The sequence below is a fragment of the Ochotona princeps genome, chromosome 1, assembly GCF_030435755.1.
Source record: "Ochotona princeps isolate mOchPri1 chromosome 1, mOchPri1.hap1, whole genome shotgun sequence".
NCBI classification, from domain to species: Eukaryota; Metazoa; Chordata; class Mammalia; order Lagomorpha; family Ochotonidae; genus Ochotona; species Ochotona princeps.
In genome coordinates this window covers 16,071,869-16,097,170 of record NC_080832.1, presented here as the reverse complement: position 1 = coordinate 16,097,170, position 25,302 = coordinate 16,071,869, and the positions used below count along the sequence as shown (strand labels likewise).

Genomic DNA, 25,302 nt, shown 5'->3' with positions numbered 1-25,302 from the left:
TTAATAATATTTTCACCCTAATAGTTTACCTACTAACAGATACTCTATTGATTATACATAAAACACATTACAGATCTATTTGGGTGGCCTTCAAAAGTGTTTGTGGCTATATTTATCTTTTGGTAGGTAGCATTAGATGTGGAATTGCATGGGGAATGAAGAAAGCGTTAGGACTGGCACAGGTTCCGGGAGAGGATGAGCTGTGAGTAACTAGAAGAATGTAAGGATGTTGACCACAGATTGCAGACAGGAAGAGCTACGATTCATGGATGTTGCCATGAGAGGAGTAGATTTCAACCCCTGAATGGATAGATCCTGTGTGTACTAGTGGAAGGAAGGTGGCAGGTAAGGAAGGTCTGGAGAAAGCAGAGGTGTTGCTGGCGAGGACATGGAGTGACTTCCTGGCTAATGCCAGGGGGAATCAATGCCTGGTGCCAGAGGCTTTGGTGGTGGTTTAAAAATAACAACAACAGTGACTTTTGGGAGTTCAGAGTGATAAGAATTATGCAAAGGAAGAGAAAGATAAAAAGAAAGCAAAGCTAGACTGTTCTATGGCAAGCCCAAATAAGAACAGGAGTGTTATAGAACGGTGAAAGTTCCAAGATAGAACAGTGCTTTCCTGGGACATGGAAAGCCCCATGTAAGGAGCGCCATTAATGGCACTTTTTATTTTTTTCTGTTTGTTTTTTAATATATTTTACAAGGAGATATACTAAAATTGGATTTTAATTTTTAAGGCATTTGTAGACTATATATGCGTAACGTACAGTGAAATGAAAATTCGTAATAGCTTCAGAAGAGAGAATCGTTTATTTGTTATAATCCAACCCTCCCCTGCCACAGGTCAGGAAACTGAGGCCCCAAAGTAGCAAATGACTGTCCCCTGGCACTTGAAAATGAGGACCAGCCTAGTGGATTTGACCTGCTCAACGAAATATGGAGGAGGAGGAGTAGAAATGCCCCTGAATTCAGGCCTCCCAAAGCCCCAGGTGGTGATTCTGAAAAAAAAACAACCCAGAACGTGGAGGCCATGTGACATCACCCAGTACACTTTCTTATGTCAAGGAAAGTCCAGGTCCTGTTCAGTGACATGCTGCTGCTGAGGGTCCTGGGCTCTGACACTGTTGGATGTAACCTACAGCTAGCCATCTGTGACCCAGCACATGCGCTCTCTACGCAGTCTGTAAGCAGATCAGTAGGCATTCACAGTGGTGTGAGCACAGAGCATTCTTTACTGTTACCTCGCTGGGAAGCCATCAGGGCACTAGCAAGACCCAAGGAAGCCACAGCAGGACTTTCTTCCTCTGGGCTCTCCCCCGCCCCCCCGGCCCCCGAATCACACAGGCAACTCTCCCCACCTCAGTCCCTTGGAAGCCTGCAGGGGTATGCTTGGCCGCTGAACACGTGAACCTGGCAGCTGCCCACCACAGCCTCAGAAGGGGTCCTGGCAGCAGAGAACCATGGGAAGCTTTTTAGAGTTTAACCCCCTGACCCTCATCCTGGACATTCTCATTCAAGTTATTTCAGGATGGGACCTAGAACTCAGCATTCCAACCTCATGACAGTCCTTTGGGAACCATAACTGGTAGCACACTGTCTCAAATATCATTTTTGCAGAGACTTAAAAGCAGCACTGATGTACATTTTTCCAATAGTCCCAGTCCCAGTAGAGTCCTAAAATCATAAACTGTAAAAGTCTTGATCCAGACCAAGCTTGCTTTTTACCTAGAAAGTCTCGCTTCCCTTCTCCCCAGTTCGAACAAGGGCTACGCTATTGAGCTTGTGTGTGTCATCTGGTGGTGGTTACTGTTGTACTCAGGATTTTGGGAAGACTTCTGTTTATTTGGCAGGCTCTGCCCCGGCTGTCAGGCTCGGGGGATTTGTGGCATTTGCAGAACTTACAAGGCAGGCAACATAAAAATATATAATTCATAGAGTGAAATGTTTTGGAGGCCCTTTCACTTTTACAAATTGGCCATAAAATAGAAACCACAGACATAACATTGATATAACCATGGTTGCCAAGAATGAAAAGAATCACGCGGGATGTGGGGGATGAGAGCGTCTGGTGTGTTTCTCTCTGTAGGGCACCCAAAGAAAGAGTAAGTGTTCAGACTTCGTACAGAAATGGTGATGGGTGCCTGAAAGTAGGGGCTGGAGCTCTCTGCCTGCCATTGGCAGACACCTAGTGAAAGAGAAAAAAGGTTTGGGGTTGAACTCGGAGATCTTTAAGAGTCTTTGCACAGTTGTTAAGTTTATCATGTGGGGGCATTTGCATGACTTGCTGGATGTTATAGGTGTGCTTAGGATTTTGTGTACATCACCTTCCTGTTTTCCCCCTTTCTTCACATGAAGTGGCTCACCCTGCCCGAGGGTTCTGTCTACTGTAATAGCCTCTGATATTAGGGAAGGAGTGAAGGGAGACGTGCAGCCTGCTACCTTTTCGCGTGAGCCACCTTACACTCTGACCTTGCATTTGCTCATTTGCATTAGTCCTCAGGAAGCAGACAGACTCCGCAGCTCCTGCCAGTCGAAGGTAAGCCTCCCAGGCACTTGGGAAATGGCTGAGTGGTGCCCGGTGATGCTGGTTGTGATAGTTAACTATTGAAACATAATATATTTGATCAGTTCTATTCCCAGTCCTGTCTCAAATGCACACCAGTGGATGTTGCGGCCCAGTCTAACCCTACCCACCACACACCTGGCCCTCACATACACCAGAGGGAACTGCAGTCTAGTCGGAGCAACCCTCAATAAATCCCATCAGACCTGTCCTTAGCCCCAGTGCTACTTGCATGCTGATATGTGCAGCAGACTGGTCTAGTCTGGCCCACAATCCATTCAGCTGTCATACAAACCAATTGGTACTGCAGCCTAGCTCAGCCCAACCGACCACCCTGTCCAGCCCACACATATGCCAGTGGGTGCTACTACCCTTTCCACCCAGGCCTGCCCCAGGCTTGGTTCTCATGCTCAAGGATGGAAACTGCAGCTAGTTAGAGTCCACAGTTTCCCTACCAGACCCACTCCCAGCCCTGGATCTTGCACTTTCTAGGTGCTACTGCAGTGTAGCCTTACAGGGTTTGCCCTCTGTCCTGGTGCTTGCCAGCTAATGCTGTGGCAGTGCCCAACCAGCCTATGCTTACTCTGGCTTATCTGTAAATATGGTCACTTAGTCCAGGCTGGTTCTCCCTTTAAACCAACTCACATGCAGGCCAATAGGTTTTGCAGCCCTGCGCAGACTAATCTCCCCTGAGTCCCAGCTCTCATGTTCACCAGTTGGAGCAGTGGTCCAGCAGGGGAGCCCCTGCTCACTCACACAGGAGTTAGGTCTGGGGTCACCTAGAGCGAGGCTTCCTTGGGGACTGGATTCCCCCCTGGATTGCTGGACTCAAAATTCCAATCATAGGGAAAATCACAAGTAGTCTGACCATGGAGGGCATGTGTCAGAACTGGGCCTCTTTGGTTGCTGAAGCCTGTGCAGTGGACGGCATGCCTAGATGCATTTGGGGGCGTGGCAGCTCACTGAGGCCTGTAGAGGACATTTAGTACCATGGCAGAGGATGGAGGGTAGAACAAATTGGACAACACTCCTGGCCAAGCTTAGACAGAAATTATCTGGGCTAGCGGAGCCTCTAAGATGAATTGTGTTATTCAATACACCTTGGAAGGATCTCCTCAACCTTGGAGCAGTGAAATCAGCAGCATTTTAGAACTATTGAAATCCCTTAAGCAGCATCCTTGGAATATGCTCCACATCAGGATGACATCGAGTGGCTATCCCCCATCACTTGGGTACTGATGTGGTTGGGCTGCTGGGAGTAGCTTTCTCCTTCCTTCTTCCTCCTCCCCCTTCCCCCAGATACAGGAAGAAAAGAAAAATTAGAAGCAATTGTCTCATTTCCTTTCCCCCATTCTTTGACCCTTCCCACTGTAATCAGTGGGCAGTATGGGCATATGGGCATACATCCCTCTCAAGCATCATCAAACCAAAATAAATTTATTTTTAAAAAATAGCATACTTGATGAGGAGTTTGGATTCTCACAAAACATCAAAAAGCGAAGAGTCTCTCAGTCATAGACGCTGAGGTAAAACTCCTTCACTCCTTGGGTGGGGTGCGGGCCTTGGAGACGGGGGCAAGTGACGCTCCTCACAGTGTGGCGGCTGTGGGGGGTGCCCCTGCTGGGTCGGACCCAATGCTGGGGCCTCACGCCAAAGACACTGCCACAAGGCAGTGAACAAGTCCTCGGCCTCCCCCGGGGCAGCCAGTGCACCATGTGGTGCCAGGCTCTGCTTGCTGGCCGCCCGGCCAGGGAGCTCTGGGGTGTTGGTTGTCTGAATCGCTTTTTAGGTAGCTCCAGGTTGATCCCACTGTGCCTCTGGGATCTCAGTCAATCCTTAACATTCCCAATGGCGGTAACTCTTCCTTTGAAGAAATTGGTAACGGAACAGAATGTACTGGGCAGGACTCAGCAAACCTTAGCCTACAAGCAAAACTAGAAACCAGCATGGAGCACAGGTCATGCCGAGCCATGCTCTGGCACCTACTGGGCTATTTGAGTCAAGGACACTAAGCCACACAGTCTAAGGCAGAGGCCAGGACAAGTGAGTGACTGAGACAAGCTGAGTCAGAGCAACCACTGGCAGGCGCATGATCTGCGGCTAGGAACAGGCCCAGTTGGGGAGGTAAGGGGACACCTTAACTGGGTTGGGGTTCCCACCAAGGGGCGCGTGTGCTGGAATGGGGTTGCGTTCTATCTAGGAAACAGTTGCAATCTCCCGAGGCACTAGTGTGGACTGGGATTGGATGCACCAGGCCAGGCCAGACCCCAACATCATCTGGTGTCCTGGAGAACCAGGGTGGATGTGGGACTGACTAGGCTGGGTCTCAACCCCATACTGAGCCATGTGTGAGCTGTACGTGGGTATGGAAGAGCCATGGCTGGGCTGAAACATCCAACAACAAGAACCAGAATGGGGTGAAAGCAAGCCAGGAAAAGCCACTGTTCCTGCTAGGACATGAGGTGAACTGAATAGGGCTGGCTCAAGGACCCCCTAGTATGCGCAAAATCTGGCATTGGGAGGGGTTCTGATGGAGGAGCCTGGGCAACTCCTCTGGCAGGACACAGTCCCTGCAGGTAAGCGCAAGAAGCATGATAGGAAACAGCCCAGAATAGGCCATGGAAAGTTTCCCACTGGCACACATTCGGCATAGGTCAGGGGCAGACCGGGCTGAGTTGGTTCATGTCATACACTGGTAAATCCGAACACCAGAACAGAGTGTGGGTCGAGCCGGAACTGGTCGCGACAAAACCAGTGCACACTATGGAACGCTAGGGTGAGGTTGCCTGTACTGGATTTGACTGCAGCACCCAACCAGCACGCGCGAGATCCAGGAAGGGAGGGGCAGAGCCGGCGGGGGGGATTAAGGGGCTGGTCCCCTCGCCAGACAGCTACTCCCACTGGAGAGCTTGGGCTGGGAAGAGGACAGACCAGACTAAGCAAGGCGGCAACACCTGTGCGCTGCACATGGACTAGATCAGGGAAAAGCCAGGCTGGGCGGATTATTCCTGCTGGTGCAAGCATAAATTAGAGTGGGTGAGGGATGTTTGGGCTTAGCCACAGCATCAACTGGCAGAAGCTGGCACTGGGGACTAATTCTGTCAAGTAAAATCACAGAACCACCCGAAGAGTGCATAAACTAGGACTGAGAGAGACCTGGGAGGGTAATAGTGGGTTCCCCCCTCTTGGGTTACTAGTCCCGAGGGTGGGCATGAAAACTAGGACGGGGGCTGGGGTGGCTAGACAGAGAGGCACTCAACAACATCCATCCGTGAGGGCTGGAGAGTTGAGTTGGTTAGATGGAACTAAGCTTTAATACCCATTGACAAGTACAAGAGCCAAATAGGATGTGGGACAGACTGGACTAGTCTGCTACACATACTGGCAAACCAGGGTAGGGGGCGGGCCTGGTGAGGGTTATTGTGGGTCGCCCCGACTAGGCTGCAGCTCTCACTGGTTGATGCGGGGGCCGAGTGTGTGCTGGGCAGAACCATACTGGACTGCAACACCCATTGGTTTCAGTGGAAATCAGGACTGAAAACAGAACCAACCCAGCAATTGCAACCACCAGCTGATCGTGGTGATGGACTGTGCCGGGCCCTGTGCTTGCTAGAACATACAAGAATCTGGTCTGGGAATCTATCAAAGTTTCTTTGGAGATCTCCCCAATCGAACTGCTGGACTCAGAACCCTAGCCAAGAAAAGACAGAGGACAGAGCAAGTCAATCAACCACCTCAGCTATATGTTGGCAGCGAAATACTGGGCAAATGAAGACTCTATGATGGACTGTGTCAATCAGTGGACGACCTCACTGAGTGAAACTGGCAGTGATTCATAACTGGAGAACTATTAAAACCATTTGAGCAAGGATCTCAGAGCCTACCCCACATCCGGGACTTGGGGTGGGTGGGAAACTAGGTGGGGCTTCTCCGTCAATACCCCCCTTTACCTCAGATACATGATGGAAATAATATGGACATAATACTATTACCCACTTCCTTATAACCCCTGAACCTTTTTTTTTTTACCGTAATTAACTATGTAAATATTGTCAACAAAAATACAATAAAAAATTCCACTTAAAAAAAATAACCATCTAAAAATAGATTTGTAAAAAAAAAACTCCTTCACTCCAGTTGATCTGCCATACCCCGAAGGCAGTGTGCGGGGTCAGGTGAGCAGGGAGCCAGACTTCGCTGTCATGTGTGCCACTTTCACTTTTCACATTTGGACTTTGCAAAGGCCAAGGGATCTCTCTGGGCCTCAGTTTACTCACTGAAAAATAATCACCATGTGGACTTCAGAGAGATTTTGAGGGAGTGACATGACACAATGTAACATCACATTCTGTCCATGGGACATGCAGTTTGGGTATGGAGCATGATCCTGCTGGGATGGAGATTGGAAAGCAAAGATGACTGAGTTGCTTCTAGACCCGAAACCCCATTGTTCTGTGAACCTGTGCTCTGTGGTAAGAGAGGGGCAGGCAGGAGAGCCACTTGAGTTCTGTCAATGATGCTTTAAGACATTTGATCTTTTAAATCTTAAAGAAATACACAGCTAAAGCAACAGTTATGCTGTTTGATTCAGTATTATTGACAGAAATTAAATGGGTTTACACAACACACTGTCCAGGATAGTCAGTCCTCCCAAAAACGTAGTGCTATTTTTGATCATCTTTGCAGAAAGTCTATCTAAAGTAAAAGATGACAGTGATTCTTACAGACTTTAAAAAACAAATCTATGGTTTTACTAAGAGCAGAGATGAACCCACTTGCTGTTTACCACCTTATCCAACATCAACACATTGATGTAGCCCCCATTGCCACTTTGCAATGTATTACGTTAAGTTTACAAAGTAATTTAAATGATGCTCCATTAATTCAAGAGATGTTGGTTTGTGGTGTGCATGCTGTGTCTAAAGTCGCACTCTGATTCCAGCAGCTTTGTATCAAAACACTTTCCCTAGCTCTATGTCCCTGCTGTGGAGCTGTGTGTTGGGGTTTACAGAAACGGTAGAAATAGAATCACAAAATGGACGTCATGTTCCTTTCCTTTTAATTGTTGTTCTCGGTGCTGCTGCAGGTGTAGTGTAGCACAGGGACTCTTGTTCTTATATAAGTGTTATTTTTGAAATAGTAAATGTCTATAACCATTATTCCGCAGCTTCTCATAAAACTAATGAAAGAGTTGAAATTAAAAGTGCAACTCACCAAAACTATTGATGTCATTCCATTAAACATGTAGCCAGATCAACCTTCCTGATCACCTCACTAGAGACATAACTGATGTCTCTATCTGGTTTCCAAGGTTGCCAGAGAACATATTCTTTTTTTTTAAAGATTTATTTATTATTTTTTATTACAAAGTCAGATATACATAGAGGAGGCGACACAGAGAGGAAGTTCTTCCGTCTGATGATTCACTCCCCAAGTGAGAGCAACGGGCCAGTGCTGCGCCGATCGAAGCCGGGAACCTGGAGCTTCTTCCAGGTCTCCCACGCAGGTGCAAAGTCCCAAGGCTTTGGGCCGTCCTCGACTGCTTTCCCAGGCCACAAGCAGGGAGCTGGATGGGAAGTGGAGCTGCCGGGATTAGAACCAGCGCCCCTATGGGATCCCGGGGCGTTCAAGGTGAGGACTTTAGTCCCTAGGCCATTGTGCTGGGCCCCAGAGAACATATTCTTGAGGGCCACTCGATGAGTAAACCATGATAAAGAGTCTCTTATGATGCTATCTTTTTACCCTGATGCCTTGTGTTAACTTTTGGTCAAGAAGACCAGTTGTACTTGAAGATCCTCTTGGTCTCACATGTTAGCAGAATCATTGTGTTAATTGGTGGTAAATAGTGTATTAAATCTTTGAGAATAACTAGACAGCATCTACCGAGACTATTACAAGATACATACTACGCATGTCAAGACACATTTTAGTCATGACCTGGACCCGAAGAAACAGACCATTTCTCATAATGTGCACACACACACACACACACACACACACACACCACAGAATTATATCACAATAGCACATGGCTGTAAATAATGTACATGTTATATTTCACTCTAATGGCAATTACCTTTCAAGCTCAAAATTTGTGAAATGCTACTCTGTACATATTGTATTACAGGAAAAGGTTAACTAATTGTAAAGGCAAAAATCCAAAAGGTACACCATAGGCAAGTTTTGGGTATACTGATGTTTTTGGACTGTGCCATTACTCTTTAGCTACAACTTTTTGATAATCTTTCTCTTACTGATATGTGCTAACTGAAAGAATCCTTTCATTATCCTTTGTCATCAGGTGTTTAATGCTGAGCATTCACAATGAAAATTATGTCTTGATTGGGACATAAATATTTAATCATAAATGCTTTTCTTACTGACTTCTTAGCATATCAAAATAATTATAACCGAACAATTAGGAAAGAAAGAAAAGGCATCCATATTGGAAAGGAAGAAATAAAACTCTCTTTATTTCCAGAAGACTTGAGTTTGTATGTAAAAAGCGCTAAAGAATACACATAAAATATCTGTTAGAGTTGGGGCTGGCATTGTGGATCAATAGATTATTAACCCACTACCTTCAATACTGGCTTCCCATGTGGGCACTGGTCCAAGTCTCGGATACTTTGTTTCTCATCCAGATCCCTGCTAATGTCCCAGGAACACAGCTTAAGACAGTCCGGGTACTTGGGCCCTGCTACTGGTGTCGGAGGTTAGCATGGAGTTCCATCCAGCTTCCTGGCTTTAGCCCAGCAGAGTACCCAGCACTGCAGCCATTTGGGGAGTGAACCAGTAGATAAAAGATATCTTTTCTCTGTAACTGCCTTTTAAATAAATAAATACGTATTAAAGAATCTATACATGAGTTCAACAAGATTACACAACATAAAATCAATATACAAAAATCAATTGAATTTCTCTTAATGAATAATTAATCCAAAAATGAAATTAAGAATAGGATTTCATCTATGATATCATCAAAAGAATAACTCAACAAATGGAGTACAAAATGTGCAGAGACCTACACAATGAAAACTAAAAAATATCAGCTAAACAAAGGAGAAATAAATATAAAGATATCGCATGTTCATGGATTGGAGAACTTGATATTGTTAAGATAATAAAAGTCATAAATTGATCTACACTTTGGATGCGATCCCTATCAAAATATCTACTACCTTCTTAAAGAAATTGACAAGCTGGTCTCAACATGCCTATGACAATGCAAGGAAACCAGAGTAGCCAAAACTAGTCTTTTTTTTTTTTTTTAAAGATTTATTCATTTTATTACAGTCAGATATACAGAGAGGAGGAGAGACAGAGATGAAGTTCTTCCGTCTGATGATTCACTCCCCAAGTGAGCCGCAACGGGCCGGTGTGCGTCAATCCGAAGCCGGGAACCTGGAACCTCTTCCGGGTCTCCCACGCGGGTGCAGTGTCCCAATGCATTGGGCCGTCCTCAACTGCTTTCCCAGGCCACAAGCAGGGAGCTGGATGGGAAGTGGAGCTGCCGGGATTAGAACCGGCGCCCATATGGGATCCCGGGGCGTTCAAGGCGAGGACTTTAGCCGCTAGGCCACGCCACCGGGCCCACCAAAACTAGTCTTGAACAATCAGGAAGAGCAAAGCTGGAAGGATTCTACTTTGTGATTCTAAGCTTCAAACAAATCTGTAGTAATGAGACTGCACAGCATTCATGTAAGGATAAGCATATAGGTCAACAGAATAGAATTGAGAGTCAGGATATAAGTTAGGACTTGCAAGTAAGGAACCAAATAGTTAAATGTGGAAAGAATAATCACTCCAACAAACGGTGCTGGGACAGCTGGGTATCCTCATGCAAAAGAATGAAGCTAGTCTGAAGAAAGAGCCAGCAGCGTAGACCAGAGAGGGTATACCTAACAAGCCGCTGAACTTGACTGGACAACAAGATGCTGGACTCTATGTTTGGTATACGCTTGCAATGGGGGAATCTCAACTGAACTTGAACTGTGGTTATGCAACAAGGTGGAGGAATCCACCATGGTGGGAGGGTTTGGGGAGGGGTGGGGAGAACCCAAGTACCTATGAAACTGTGTCACATAATACAATGTAATTAATAAATTAATAATAATAAATAAATTTAAAAAAAAAGAATGAAGCTAGGCGATTATCTCACACCCTGTACAAAATTACCTCAAAATAGCTCAAAGTTACATACTAAAAATTAAAACTATAAGACTTGTAGGAGAAAACAGATTTTATTGTGATCTTGGATTAAGAAATGGTTTCTTAGCTATGAGAATAAAAACACAGCAACTAAAGGAAAAGTAGATAATTGGGACTATATGGAAATAGAAAACATCTGTGCATCTAGGGACATGAGAAAACAAAAACAACCTAGAGAATTGGAGAAATACACTTGAAAAGCCAGCACACGCATATATGGAACTCATAAAATTCAGTAATAAAAATACAAAATTCAAAAATGAGCAAAGGACTCAAATAGAAATATGTCTAAAGAAAATATCCGAATGGCCAAAACACGTGAAAAGGTAACAACGTTAGTCATGAGAGAAAGGCAGATCAAAATCATAATGAGATAGCATTTTGCAATACTAGGATGGCTGTAATAAAAAAGGGGGGGGGGCATTAACACGTGTTGGCAAGGATGTGGGGAAACTGGAGCTCTCTAACCTTGCTGGTGGGAATGTGGAAGAACACAGCTGTAGTGAAAACAGTTTGGCAGTTCTTCAGAAAATTAAATATTGGATTGCCATTCAATCCAGCACTTCTACTCCTGGATACATACATAAGATAATTGAAAACATAAGTCTCCACAAAAATTGGTACATAAATGTTCGTGGCAGCATCATTCATAGTAGCCAAAAAGTGGAAGTAATCCACATAGCCATTCACTGATGTGTAGATACAATATATTGCGTGCAACTCAATAGTATTCACCTATGTAAGGAATGAGGTAGTGATTTAGACTGTAATACAGATGAACTTAGGAAAGAAGCTAGACCTAAAATGCCTCATGTTTTATGATCCAATTTACATAATAATCCAGAATTCAAAAGGAAAACCATGAAGCAGAAAGTAGATAAATGGTCTTCAGGGCCTCGGGATTGGGGGCAAAGCAGGAGATGGAGAGTATTTGCTACCAGCTTCATGTGGGTCCTTCTCACCCAGACTGACTGAGCATGTGCTATTGGGAACAGAGGGGAAGAATACTACGTGTTTTGATATATGTGTCACATGTGCGTTCTCCCTCTCCCAGGTCCTGCCGTTCCCGAGTCAGGTGGTGTACAACAGAGTAGGCAAGTGTGGGAGCCGCACCGTGGTCCTGCTGCTGCGAATCTTGTCGGAGAAGCATGGCTTCAATCTGGTCACCTCAGACATCCACAACAAAACCAGGCTCACCAAAAACGAACAGGTGATTCGCCTTTCCCATCCCTAAGTTGCATTGAGCTTTGATTGATTTGTGTAATTCATGGGTGTCTTCTAGGACATCCTACAAACTGCCATGAATGAATACCAGAATGCCAATTATGCTGTATTTTTCTCAGAAAGTGGAGGGGAGTTTAAGTGGAGGGTTGTGTGGGAGCTGTGTAAACCGGGCAGTTTCCCAGAATGGATACTTTTAGTAGCACTAGTGAAGTAAATCGTACACTTGTCATCATCTTGTTAGCTGAAATTAGCTGCACATCAATCTCAAACAGAGACAGCACTGAGCTTAACTACTGTTGGTATCTTTGTAGCCCCAATCAGACCATTTTCTTTGTCTGCCTGTTCTTACCTGGCACTATGTCTTGATAGAGTAAAGGGAAAGCTTCTTTGGATGAGGAATCTAATTGATTGATGGGGGACATGTTTCTGGCTATGATAAATCAGGGTTGGCTTGGTCTTGGAATCAGCAAACACTCATGTCCTAGTATAGCTGAATCATGCAAATGACCATGTTTGCGGCAGGCCATGGGTTCTGTCCCTTTGAGGAGTCTGGGGACTACCTTTGCAACCTATGCAAAGATAGGGTGGCTGTCTTTGTGTAGCCTCCAATGGAAGGCTGTTGCTGATGGTGAAGAAATGGATTTAGCATCCTCAGGGTCAAGTCCATCTGTTTGATCTTGAAACGTTACTTCTGTCCCCTTGGACACTCAGGGTGAGCAGCCACCCCGTGACTGATACATGAGTGTGATAAAGAATCAAGGCTTGTGTTTTATTCTCAGATTGAGATCATAGTTATGGAGCACATATTGCTGCTACATGTAATCCTCACCTTTGAGGGATTCAGAACCTCACACACCAAGAGGTACCATCCTGATTTACTAATCCTGTCTTTCTCTTTCATCTTGGGAGAAGGTGAGACTTTAAAGACCAGCTGGCATGGTAGTGCCATCGTTAAGCTGCCATTTGCAGTGCCTTCATCCCTGACTGGAGCCACCATTCGTCTCCCAGCTGCTTGGCTTCTGACCCACTCCCTTGGCTGCTAATGCACCTGGAAAGGCGGCAGAGCACAGCCCATACATTTTGGTCCCTGCCACACATGTGGAAGACCTGACTGGAGTTCATGGCTCCTGGATTCAGCCTGGCCCTGCCCCAGCCATTGTGAACATTTGAGGAGTAAACCAGTGGATAGATGGCTCTCTCTCTCACCCTACAGCTCACTGTCACTCTGTGTCTCAAATAAATAAATGTTAGAAAATATATCAGAAGAACAGCCAATAGTGCTTGCTGTAAATAGCTAGTATGTTATAGAGATCCAAATGCCCGTTCCTTGGAAAACCCCCATCAAAGCATTTCTAAGTAACAGGTTTATTTGCTTATTTGAGAGAGAAATAGAGAGCTTCCATCTGTTAATCCACTCTGTGGCACTTGTGAAGGTTAGAGCTGGACTGAACTAAATCCAGGAACCATCAACTAAATGCAAGATTTCTGTGTGGGTGTCAGGAACCCGACTACTTGAGCCGTCACCTGTTGCTTCCCAAGGTGTGCATTAGCAAATGCTAGAGAAGTGCCAGATATCCAACCCAGGCCCTGAGAAACGCGATGCAAGCTATTCGCATCTGGGAAATGGGATGTAGCTACTAGGCCAAATGCCTGCACCAGAAAAAAAAACCTCTTGAACTTGCCAGCTCATATTCCCATGATGTGGGATCCTTAGGGAAAATACACACACACACACATTTTATAAATAACTATTAGAGATTGATTCTCTTTGATTTCTTCCCTTGGTTGAAGACCTACTATGCTTATGCTAGTGATGTTCTTTAAACTACCTAGAAGAAAGTAACTATAAAGAAGGTCTATTTTATTGTGATTCTTATTTGGCTTTCCTTCAAGTCTACGTCCTAGTGCCTGGTTCTCAGATTATACTTAAATATTCCCATGCTCAGTTCTCACATGCCATGGGCTAGTTTTTTGAGCTTTCATTCCTGATGAGGGGGCAAGCAATACAGAGAGCAACAAGACAAGCAGCCAAAGGATTCCACGTTGGGTTGTCCAGAGATTGTCCTGGATAGAAGGAACAGAAAATCTGTTACATGTGCCAGGGATCCTACACAGATTAACCTCCTCTTGTTTTCCTTGAGGAGCCAACACGAGAAAGTGACATGTAGTTGAGTTTGGCAATGGAACAGTTGGGGATTAAAAAATTCACCATCATTTACTAATGATGTCAGTATGGTGTTGGACTCAGAGAGTTAAAATGCAAAGTCATCCTTCTCCAAAATAGAGGTTAGCTCTCATCTCTTTGGAATGGTTGGCTTGCCCGGAAGCCAGAGAACAGACAAGACAGGCCTTTAAGGTTCTTCCCAGCCTTGCCATGGCTGTGGTCTGTTTGTATAGCTTCCAGTGGAATCTGCAGCTGCCGTTTCTGGGATCACTGTGGCCCTAAATGTTTTTGTGACTTAGTTACTGCAGACCCGTATGAAATTAGAAGACAAGTTGTAAAAACCTACAGCAGACAGCAAGATAAGGTGGAAACAACGAAAACGATTTCAATGTGGCAATAGACTTGGTGACAGTGGCTGTCTGCTCTCTGCAGCCAGCTTAGCGTTGTTAGGGTGCAGACAGAGCACCCTACAGGTGACAGGGCAAGACCCAGCATGAAGTGGTCCAGCCAAGGCTTTGCACTTTTACTCAATTTCTGAAGTGCCTAAAACCAGAAGAGGGGGAAAAAAGTAATGTGTGATACGAATAACTCCTCTTCCTGGTCATTGATTTGAGGATTAAGAGGGAAGTGATTCAGGAGACTAGTTGAAGTTGTGTAGTCAGTGGTGGCCACCTGAAAACAGTAGAATCATGAGCACTTGGTCCCATGGACACATTCTTCACTAAATCTGATCACAACTGTGTTTCAGATGCAATGTGAGTTAAACTGAGTGGGCTGGCCCAGATTCTGTCCTCCGTATAGAGTGTTTCTTCTATGAAAACAAAAGTGTTCTGAGTTCCAAACTCCTGACTTCACAAACCAACTTTGGAATGCTCTCCATTTATATAAGACTGGAATTGTTCCTACCATTTCATTTGTACACAAAGGTACCGCTCTGGTGTGCAGTCAGATTCACACATGTACCTCTGCCTGGAGGGTAGTTGTCATCACACACCCGTGCGCACACCCAAACACATACATACATGCACACTCAACACTGTATCATAAAATCTGTCTAATGCACCAAAACATTGAAAGGATTATTAAAAAAGGAAAAGGAGCGTGAAGACACCAACTGTTGAGTGCCTGTAAAACTCCCATCACATCTGCTTCCCTGGAAGTGGAGACACCTTTGAAGTGGGTATTTTCAGGCCCCTGTACTCCACAGAAAGTACGGGACTGCTGCTGGCCAAATGTTGGGCTGCTACAGAAGCTCTCTGATGAACCCTGGATGACATCATTCCCATTTAGGCTCTAAAGCCAGATTGAAGTTTCCTGGCTGGCTTAGCAATCCCTTGGGAAAATGGAAATTGTATACAGTTTGAAAGATAAAGGACTTTCTTCCCCCAGAATGCATGAAGTGCAACTGCCAGAAAAACGTAACATCTTGGCTAATGGTATGACACTGTCTTTCAGAAATCTGCTCAAAGTACAGTGAAGGTCGAAGTGCCCTCCACATACGTATCCCAAACACAAGACTGCAAGTGTTTTGTTCTTGTTGGTGGAGAGCAGAATGTCTCAGCATATGAGCTTAAGAGAGTGAGAAGGCAAATAATTTTACTATTTGCATTTATATTGAACCTACTGCAGATAATAAATTGGAAATAACACTTTCTACACATGCTTTTTTAATTTCATGACTTGATTTAACTCTGTTGGACCTAAACATATAACGGCATGTAGACAATGTACATGATTCTCTGTTTTGTGGATTTTTGTGGATGACACCGTGAAGGCGGCTAGATGCAGTCATTTCCCAAAGGTAATACACTATCCGTGACACTTGAGCCCAGGTCCTGCAGAATGTGGAAGTCACTCTTGTGAGGCGTTTCATTGTCCTGGCTTGAGGTCCAGGAAGCTTTTTTTTTTTTTTTTTTTCCAATGAGGCACCACAAGAACTTCTATGCTACACCCAGTGGTAAGAAGCCCCGACCAGCATTTCCCCAATGATGTTCTTGCAAATTCTAGACCTCACCAACAATGAAAACAAGGAAACATCATGGTTCAATGAATGAGGGGGAATGCTGCTTGCTCGGTCACCCAGTGCAATGACTGACATTTTAAGATGCTGCCCATTGAAACCAAAATTGAAGAATCTGTTGAACTGAGTTGTCCCAGGCTTTCTGGGTCCAGAGACTCCTTCTGAGTGTTTGGAAAGGTTTCCCAGCTCGCAGTTTGGGACATGCTGGCCTGGTCAGCCTCCCTTCCATCAGTTGGACAGGCAAAGGCTCCTGTTTCACTCCAGATGCTCCCTCTTCTCCGACTGTGCTCCATGGCCACTTGAGTCATCTGAGCCTTGAGAAGCATTCATGGGGTGGAGAGGATGACAGGTCCATGCCCAAGAGCTCTAGATTACTTTAGGCACCCAGTCAAAAGCAGAGCCGACCCTTAGTCTGTGGTTCAAACTTAGCTCTGCCATTGCTCTGGCACACCACAATCTCCAAGTTTGAACTGTGACCACAAAGGCGTGAGAATTAACAATGCCACCCAAAGAAATCATTTTCCTTCTGGATAAGGTCTAGACCTCCCTACAGTCTGGTCATCTGGGCTGTGTTTCATTGGGAAGGTTCACTCATTTGCATTTGAAACTGATTTCTCCATTGTCTCCATTCATGTTGGTGAATTTGGATTGAGGACCTACTCGGAATGCTTGATGCTGAGTATCAGACAGCATACCACTTAAATGTTTTTAATGTGCACCTGATTTTTTTAAAAAGATTTATTTTTATTAGAAAGGCAGATCAGATTTAGAAATAAGGAGAATCAGATAAAAAGATTTTCCATCCACTGGATTGCTCCCCAAATGGACACAATGGCTGGAGCTGAGCTGATGAGGAGCTAGAAGCTTCCTCTGGGTCTCCCACACGGGTGCAGGGTCCCAAGGCTTTGGGCCGCCCTCCACTGCTTTCCCAGGCCACAAACAAGGAAATGGATGGGAAGTGGAGCAGCTTGGATATGAACCAGTGCCCACAAGGGATCTTCGTGCTTACAAGGTGAGGATTTAGTCATTGAGCTGTCTTGCCAGGGCCTAGTGTGCCTCTAATTTTTTAAGGAATCTGATTAGGAAAGTACTGGCTGCCCATGTTTTAGGACAACATCAGTTTTTCAGGAAACTGAATAATATGGAGCATAAATCAAGAGGAATGTGGTAGACAAAGCCATGAAAGTACCCTGAGGTCAGATCCTTAGTGGACAGCCTGGGAGCAGTATTTAAAAATGCCGCTTGAGTGGGTGTTGGGCACAGCTGTTAAGTCAATGCTTAGGGCACACATGTCCACTATCACAGTGCCTCTGGTGCTGTGCCAGCATCATGCCCAATCCCAGTTAGCATCCTGCTAATGGGCAGCAGGTGATGGCCAAGGACTTGGTTCCCTTCACCCATGTGGGAGACCTGGATGGAATTCCTGGCTTCTAGCTTTTGCCTGGGTCAGCCATAGCTGTTGCAGTCATTTGAGGAATGAACCAACAGTGAATGGAAGCTTCTCTTTCTCTCTCTGTCTCGATCTTTCTCTCTCTGCCTTTCCAGTAAATAAGCATAAATAATGTTTGAGAGCCAGCCCTTACCCACAATGGCCATCACAGCTGCCTATGCGGCACCTTCACAATGTCTCACTCAGGATCACTGACCTGTGAGGGCAGAGCCCAGGCACCTGCGTCTCTGAGGACATTGACCCCTGTGTATCCCGAGGGAAAGACTCCAGCCATAGGAAGTTCCCCTTGACCAACAAGGGCTCCTGTGCTGAACGAGTGAAAGTCCTCATTCACCCAGGAGTCTCCCTGGGCTGTGCAGCCTGCAGCTCTGGGGGTGTTGAGTGTCTTGGAAGCTGAGAAGTCTCACCTTGCTAGGAAGTATCTGCAGTGACCTTTGGAATTTGCCTGACTTTACGGGCAGGGACATGGCCACTGGCCACAGGAGCTCTGCCCACCCTGGGCCTCAGCCCAACAGTTCAGCCTCATCCTTGTGCCCACCAAGCTCGGCTACAAGGCCTTGCCTTGGAGACCTGTTGATGAAAACTGAGTCTGCTAACACAAGCATGATGCAAAGAGAAGGAAGCAAAGAGGAAGAAGCAACAAGGTCCAAAATAATAAAATCTGTCTCCTTCCAGTTGTGGCTGTGAGTGGTTTTCTCTGGATTTGGGAGCCAGCCTCCTTGCCCAGGTCAGGTCATTGCTCCCCCTGGTGGATTTCGTTTTCATTGCAGGTGTGTGTTACACTCCTGCCTTGGGTGCAAGGTGGGAGGATGACCGGCTTCCCCACATCCTAGGAAGAGGGAAGGGCACCTGGAACCCCCAGCCGTCCTCTCAGCCTCTAAGATTACAGTCAGGGACTTTGCTGTGCTATACCTTAGGTTGCTTAGATGAATTAAAAACATGTCTTTTCTTTCGCTTAAGGTGTTTCTGCAAAAGGAGAGACCTCTCATCTCATGAGGCTCCTGGGGTGGACTTGGGGCCCTAGTGCTGTAAGCAGGATCTCTAACTCCATGCATCGAGCTGCAGGCAGGGAAGATTCTGCTCTACCATCCTCGCCTGCAGACCTGAAAGTAAAACACAGAAGCTACTTCCTGCCTTAGCTCTGCGTTAGCGATTCTGTTTGATGCTTGCCTTTCTTCTTTTGTAACCTTGATTCTCGCATACTCTCAGATGCACAAGCAGCTGACTTCTTCCTATCACAGGACAAATTTCCTTTATTTTATGACTTCAGTGTTATATATATATGTGTATTATATATATATGTGTGAGTGTGTGTGTATATACAGCTTTTAAAAGTACTTCAAATTCATTCCAGTGCTTTTAGGAAGTCATCTCTTTTCCCATTAAAGAACTTCAAAATAAAGCCATTTCCTCTGGGTGTTTAAATGCTGTTTCTTTTCTTACTATGTGTTAATGCCTTTCCACTCATCAGTGATCTCAGGGTTTTTTTAGCATATCACAGGAGAGGGAGAATAATTATGTTCCATAAATCTTGCTTTGTTGCTAGGGCTACTGCATTTGTCCATTTCGTCCTCCTGCTTGTAGACCATGAAGAGCAGAGTTTGGGGATCCAGTAGACTTGATTTGAGTCTTGGCTATAACGAAAGGAGCCTGTGCCTTAGTGTACTGACGTGAGAAGCACAGACAATAGCATTTGGGTCCTTTTCAGGATCCAGGCTCAGCAGCGGGTGTACGGAGAGCTTCTTGGTACAGTGGAGCCCCAGGAAACACTTGGGAAATGGAGATGGGAGGCTTGTTTTTGTTGCTGTGTCTTAGGGACTGTCATGGTATGACCCGTAGCTCTGTTGTGATCCCAGGGTAACAAACTGTCCTAGAAAAACTGAATTCACTCTCCGAGTGGTAGGGAACACGGCCTTTGGTTATCTATCCATGCTGTGACTCCCTAGAAGTCTTTCTGAAAGGAGGGATTTTCATTCTCCAGGTATCTGGGAGGTGTCCATTCTGTATGGGTTCCTAGGCTGGACTTTCTCAGGATCATGGCAAGCCCTCCGGGTTCAAAGGTAACCAAAGCCAAGTTCCAAGCTCACACATGACCTCCAGGGCAGCTCGCCGGGGAGACATGGCCTGAGAAATCTTCACCCCTGGGGCTCAGGAGGTCAGAGAGCAAGCACAACTCCCCAGAAACTGATGCCAGTGTGGCCATGGAATCCTGGCCAGAAACTTGGGCGTGAAGTTCCCTGCTCCGCCCCCAGCTCTCCTTGCTGCCCTCTGCTGGGTGGTGTGAGGCTCGGGCGGTTCTGCCTTCTCACCGCTCTCCCAACTTCTGCATCTGTCTTCGCTCCAGTTGACTCCACTCAGTGGGCCTCACTCCTGCTTGCCTCAGCATCTCCTGCAGGGTGGGTTACAACACAGATTACCGAGTCCCGCTGCCAGAGCCTGGGAATGACAAGAAAATTCACATCTCTAAGGAGTGAGACTGATGTCCAGGCCTGGCACTACAGGGAACCACACCGTCTTGGGTTTTTCCTCTTGTTACTGCCCAGTGTTCCTCGCTGAGCTTTTGTCCCTAGCCCTTACCCATCTTTTGCAGATTCTGCACTCTGACCTCAGATCTGAAACAAAACAAAGCAAAAGTCTTTTCTGGCTCTCCATTGCTCACAGGATAAATGTCAAAAAGTCCTCAAGTGCCTGGCAATGCCCCCAGTTCCCTCACCTCGCCTCCTACCTGGCTGATTCCGCACCAAACCTCTAGCACACTGCACTCCTGAAGTTTATTTCTTTTAGCTTGTTTATAGTCTCTTAAAGTTTGACTTACTTATTTTGAAAAGCAGAGTTACAGAGAGGAAGAAGCAGAGAGATCTTCTGTGTGTTGGTTCGCTCCCCAGATGGACACAGTGGTCAGTGCTGGGCCAGGCTGAATCCTAAAGCCAGGAGCCTTATCCGGGTTCCCCTCATTGGTGGCAGGGCCCCAAGCATTTGCATCATCATTCACTGCTTTTCCCAGGCCACTAGCAGGGAACTGGATCAGAAGTGGAGCAGCTGGGACAGGAACCAGCGCCCATATGGGATGCTGGCATTGTGGCACCAGCTTTACTCTCTGTGCCACAATGCCAGCTACTGCAGTTACTTAATACCCCTGTCACTTTATAGTTTGTTCTTTGTATCTGCCAGTCGCTCTCTGAATCCCTTTCTTGGCTGGTTAACACCTGGGGACCCTTTGAGAGCACTTACAAACGTCACTTTGGAGAAGTATCCCTATCTATGGTTGCCTTCCATTTGCTTTCTGTCTGATGGAGTTGTCATGTGATTGTAGTGGCCTCTGAGCTTTCTGAGAACAGGAACCCTACGTGTTACGTCTATAGCCACAGCCAGGAGCAGTACATTGCCTGGACCAGGGCTGGAAAGCAGTGGATGCTGAATGAAGGAGGAGATCCAGGAAGGCTGCTTGGAAGAGGCAGGCAACTTTGCCAGATGGAAAGAGAAGTTAGGATTCAGACATGCTGAGAAAAGTGGAAGAGCATTCAAAGAAAGGAAGGTTGAGCCTGGACTTGAACTTGTTTTGAGGAGGCTACAAAGAGGGCTGTCATTTTCTGGCACTCCAGCTTGAGAGCCAGCTGAGGGAGTCGCCAAGTGAGTGAAGATGGGATTCTGGGAGAACCCCCTGGACCATGCGGGGAGGACTGAGCTGGGGGAAGAGTGAGGATGGTGAGGACTGAGTGCGCCTCTCCCCACAGCCGAAGGGGAGGTGCCTGTGGGACACTTGGCCTTGTGTCCTTCGTGTGCCTCTCACCCACCTTGTTTGTGTGTTTGCTCCCATGCTTCATAAATTATTGACACCTAGATCCATGCAGCAGCATCAGGATGAAGGTCAGGAGTGTCCTGTGGGTGCCAGGGAATGCAGAACTGGGCTCAGGGGGTGCTATTGCTGCCGTGCAGCTACCCGTGGAAATAGGAGAGAGGGAGGGCCAAAGGCAGCTGCAGGGGACAGTCAAATGGGCACCCAGGTTCAACAGCGATTCAGGAGGAAAGTTTTAGTGTTTGTGAAAATTGACCAGCACCTTGAACACAGCGCCTTAACCCTGGGCTTGCAGGACGAGCCATGTGTGCAGTGACAAAACCGCGTAAGAACGGAAGCATACTCTTTGTTTGCCATACTAATACGACAAGCATGATACATCTTTGTTTAAAGATACATCTAGAATGAATTATGTGCACTGTCACCATAGTTCCATCTCTCCCTGAGAAAAAGACAGCTTTATGATTCTTGTGACATTGTTCTCAGCATCTAACCATTACTGTTCTTCCATTGAATTGAACACATTGATGTGTAATTGGCGAATGTCGCGTACTCTTGAATATGCGGCGGGGGAAGCATTGTTTCCTCTGATGTGTTCTTCCAGCTTTGTTGGACAGTTCTAGGGGACTTTCTTGTTGGACTCATGTGTGCAGAGAAACATCTGCATGGAAAATAATTTTATAGTAAACATAGACCTAGTCAAGAGTCATTTTTCTAACCATTCATTCTCAGAGATCTAATGTCTGGTAATACTTTCACATCAGTAATTCTGTTGGTACATCCAGCAAAAATCACCAGTACAACCAGGCGGAAAGGGTTACTGCTCCCAAACCAGCACGTGCGGGGGCAGGGGGCGGTACGTAAAAGATAAGCAGGGAAATCACAGGATCCAATTTCCTTTTATGTTCAAGCACAGGAACAGCCACACCATTACTCACCTGTGCCTGCCACTGGCTACCAGAAACACCTGGTTTATGAGCCGCAAGTCATCCACATTGAAAATTCAATTTCATTTCTTCCGACAACCATTGTGAGCACAGATACCTAATTAAAAGGCTTAGGTGCCAAGCTCGTGGAGTGTAAATCTATATTAAAGTGTATATTAATTGCAGCTAATTCATTGAACAAATATGGGTTAGTCCCCCTCCTGTGTGGGACATCTGGCAACAGGGCAGACCCGGGTGCCTGGCATATCTGCTTCAAACCTGGGGATCCAGGTGTCTGCTTATTGGGGTTGGTGCCATTGTGGGTCACGTGTGAGCAGCTGGCTTTGTTTCCGGTTTTCAACTTGAGCTGTTTCCTAAACTACTGACAGGCTTCGAAAGAGCTCATCTTTACTGTGCTTTTTGTTTGAAAGAATCTGCAGCATGTTCCTATTGATGGGCCGGTTAGAAAACCTAGGGAAAGTGAAATGCAAGAGGTGAGAGAGGTCTAAGTATGCCTGGAATTTCTAATGGATTTTACTAAAGGTTTTCTCTATTATGCCTTGCTCCGGAAGACATAGCAACTAGCTTATACAAATATAAAGAGCTTTTTGCCTTACTAATAACCACAAATAAATACTTCAGATGATCACCCACAAAAACATCAAGAAATTTCGGGTTCTGAGTGTGGGAGATCATCCCTGGGTCTCTTCCTGCTACCTGGTGGGTGTGGCTCACAAATCACCTGCTCATGATCTAAGGCACAGCCTCCAGACCTGTATGCAGAATGTGACCTCTGACATGACTTGAGGGTCAAGGGGAATAGACGTGCCTTCTAGCCAGTAACAGTGTTGCTAGGACAGGGGAACTACCAGGAAATGCCCTCCATCCCTCCCCTTCCCTGTATAAGCTTGTAATTTGTGTTTAATAAATGGAGATTTCCCCACCAGATCGAACTTGGTGGTTCCTGCAGCCGAAGAACACCACCGCCTCACCCCCTGTGCCCTCAGGACCTGCTGGCAGGAATAACCCTCAAGATCTGAGTCCTGCTCATGAAGTAGTGTCCTGACAATTTTTTTTTCCTAATCAAAAGAGAAAAATGCAGCTGCCTGTGTTATCCGCATGTTTCAATCCTGCCACACTGAGTATCCCATCCCTATCCTTGTGGGACTACAAGACAAGACTTCTTTGTGTACTTCTTACTGTGAGAAGACATCTTATTTGTATGTCGGTATAGCAAACCCCTGACTTCTCGTGTAGAAAAGACTAATTGGTTACACTGTTTTCATGGTTGCAATCAACTGAATTAGACACAGTGCTCTGAGTGTGGGTAGTGCTATTTTATCCTTTTATCCAGGAAGGAGCCCTATGTGAAGGCCAGGGATGTTGCACAAAGCACAGCTGTTTGGTCCTGTTCCAGTGGTAACGAGTAGGGCAGAGGAAGGGGAAGGAGTTGAATGCATAACCTTAAGTTGAACATTGTTTGGGAAATTAGATCTTATATATGCTAATTATGTACTTTTTTTAATAGATGGAACTGATTAAAAATATCAGTACGGCCGAACAGCCCTATTTATTCACTCGACATGTTCATTTCCTCAACTTCTCAAGGTAAGACCTTTTTTTTAGTTTCATGGTTCTTTTCTTCTGACATTTCCCTTCAATGAACAGTGTGCTTTTGTCATCCACCTTTGTTTGCCAGGTAGTACACTTCCCTTTCCCTTAAAAGGACACTTTTAACCCATTCTTTTTTGCTGCAGAGGGATCAACATTTGAAACATTTGTTGAGAAAATTTCCTCTATTCTGTTATCTTAGCAAAACCTGGAATTATTTTTATTTGGAAGCTGTTGAATTTAACAGTCTTTTTTTTTTTTTTAAGAAAATCAGGCTTTAGATGGAAATGGGTCAGTTGAGAGAGGGTGGTTTCATATAAATAGCGCACATTTTTGTACAGATAGAAGTTGCACAGAATTCTGGGACTGACTTGAGCTGTATCATAGGCTCTTAAGAGCCCGTGCCTGCCGTTCTGTCTGCCTTTGTGATACTCCCCTAGTTTCACATGTGTGAGCTTTTCTAGAATTCTGTTTTTATCATCAGTGGCTGTGGCCTTCTAGCAAGGATGCAAACCTTCAAATGTGAGGTTTTCGGGAGTTCGCTTTCCTAAAATTTCCAGCTTCAAGTTGGCATTCTCTTGACCAGCGGTGCGTTAGGCGTAGGTTTTCTGCCACTGTGCCTCGCTCCTAAATGGATGCTGCTTCGACTCCGGCGCTCCCATCTGGCCCTGACTGCTGACAGATCACGGGTTCCAGGAGCAGACCTGCTGACCTGCTGGGGAAGCCCTGGCCTCCTTCTCCAGCGAGAGCTATGTTTTCAGTGCTTTGCAGGTGCACGTAGGAACACCAGGACACCTGGCGCCCAGCCAGCAGGCACCTGCCGGTTAGTGCTGACCTGATGGCATCTGAGGACCAGGCAGGCACCAAGGAATCTGGCTCTGGCAGAAAGCTAGAGCTGCGTCCTGGGCATTCACTCTGGACTGCCTGGCCGCCCAGCTGGCTGAGTGTAGCTGTGAGCCTTGCCAGGACTTCACCCTTGTGGAGCAGGTCCTGTGCAAACCAAGAGCAGTGAGCCTCAGCTGGCAGGTGGGTGAACAAGGAGGAGCTAGTGACTCATCTGGAACAGCAGTGGGCTTCCTCCCCAGTGCCCTCTACCTGCCGGATAGCCAGAGGGCCCGGCAGCTGCAGAGGCCACCTGCGTGTTTTCCACAGTCGTGAGGCCAGGGCTGCGGCCAGCCAGGTTTATCGTATGGCTGCTTCCTGGAGGGCCAGGGTGCGTTGTGTGCCTTGGCAGAAGGCCAGGACTGAAGGTGTCTCATGGCGTCCGTAGATAAGGTGGACTCAGCTGTCTTGGGTTTGTGTTTTAGGACTGAGTTCCAGTGAGCTTCCTGCTATGT

The 25,302-nt window shown here is 46.2% G+C and overlaps 1 protein-coding gene across 1 annotated transcript in view; it reads left to right on the top strand.

The window, feature by feature from the left end:
• The window catches only part of UST (uronyl 2-sulfotransferase), a 297,060-nt gene that overhangs the window by 160,847 nt on the left and 110,911 nt on the right, over window positions 1-25,302 (top strand). The window contains exons 3-4 of the mRNA XM_058666312.1: window positions 11,829-11,984; window positions 23,883-23,962. Of these exons, the coding sequence (XP_058522295.1) occupies window positions 11,829-11,984; window positions 23,883-23,962 (236 nt within the window). The remainder of the gene's footprint in view (window positions 1-11,828; window positions 11,985-23,882; window positions 23,963-25,302) is intronic.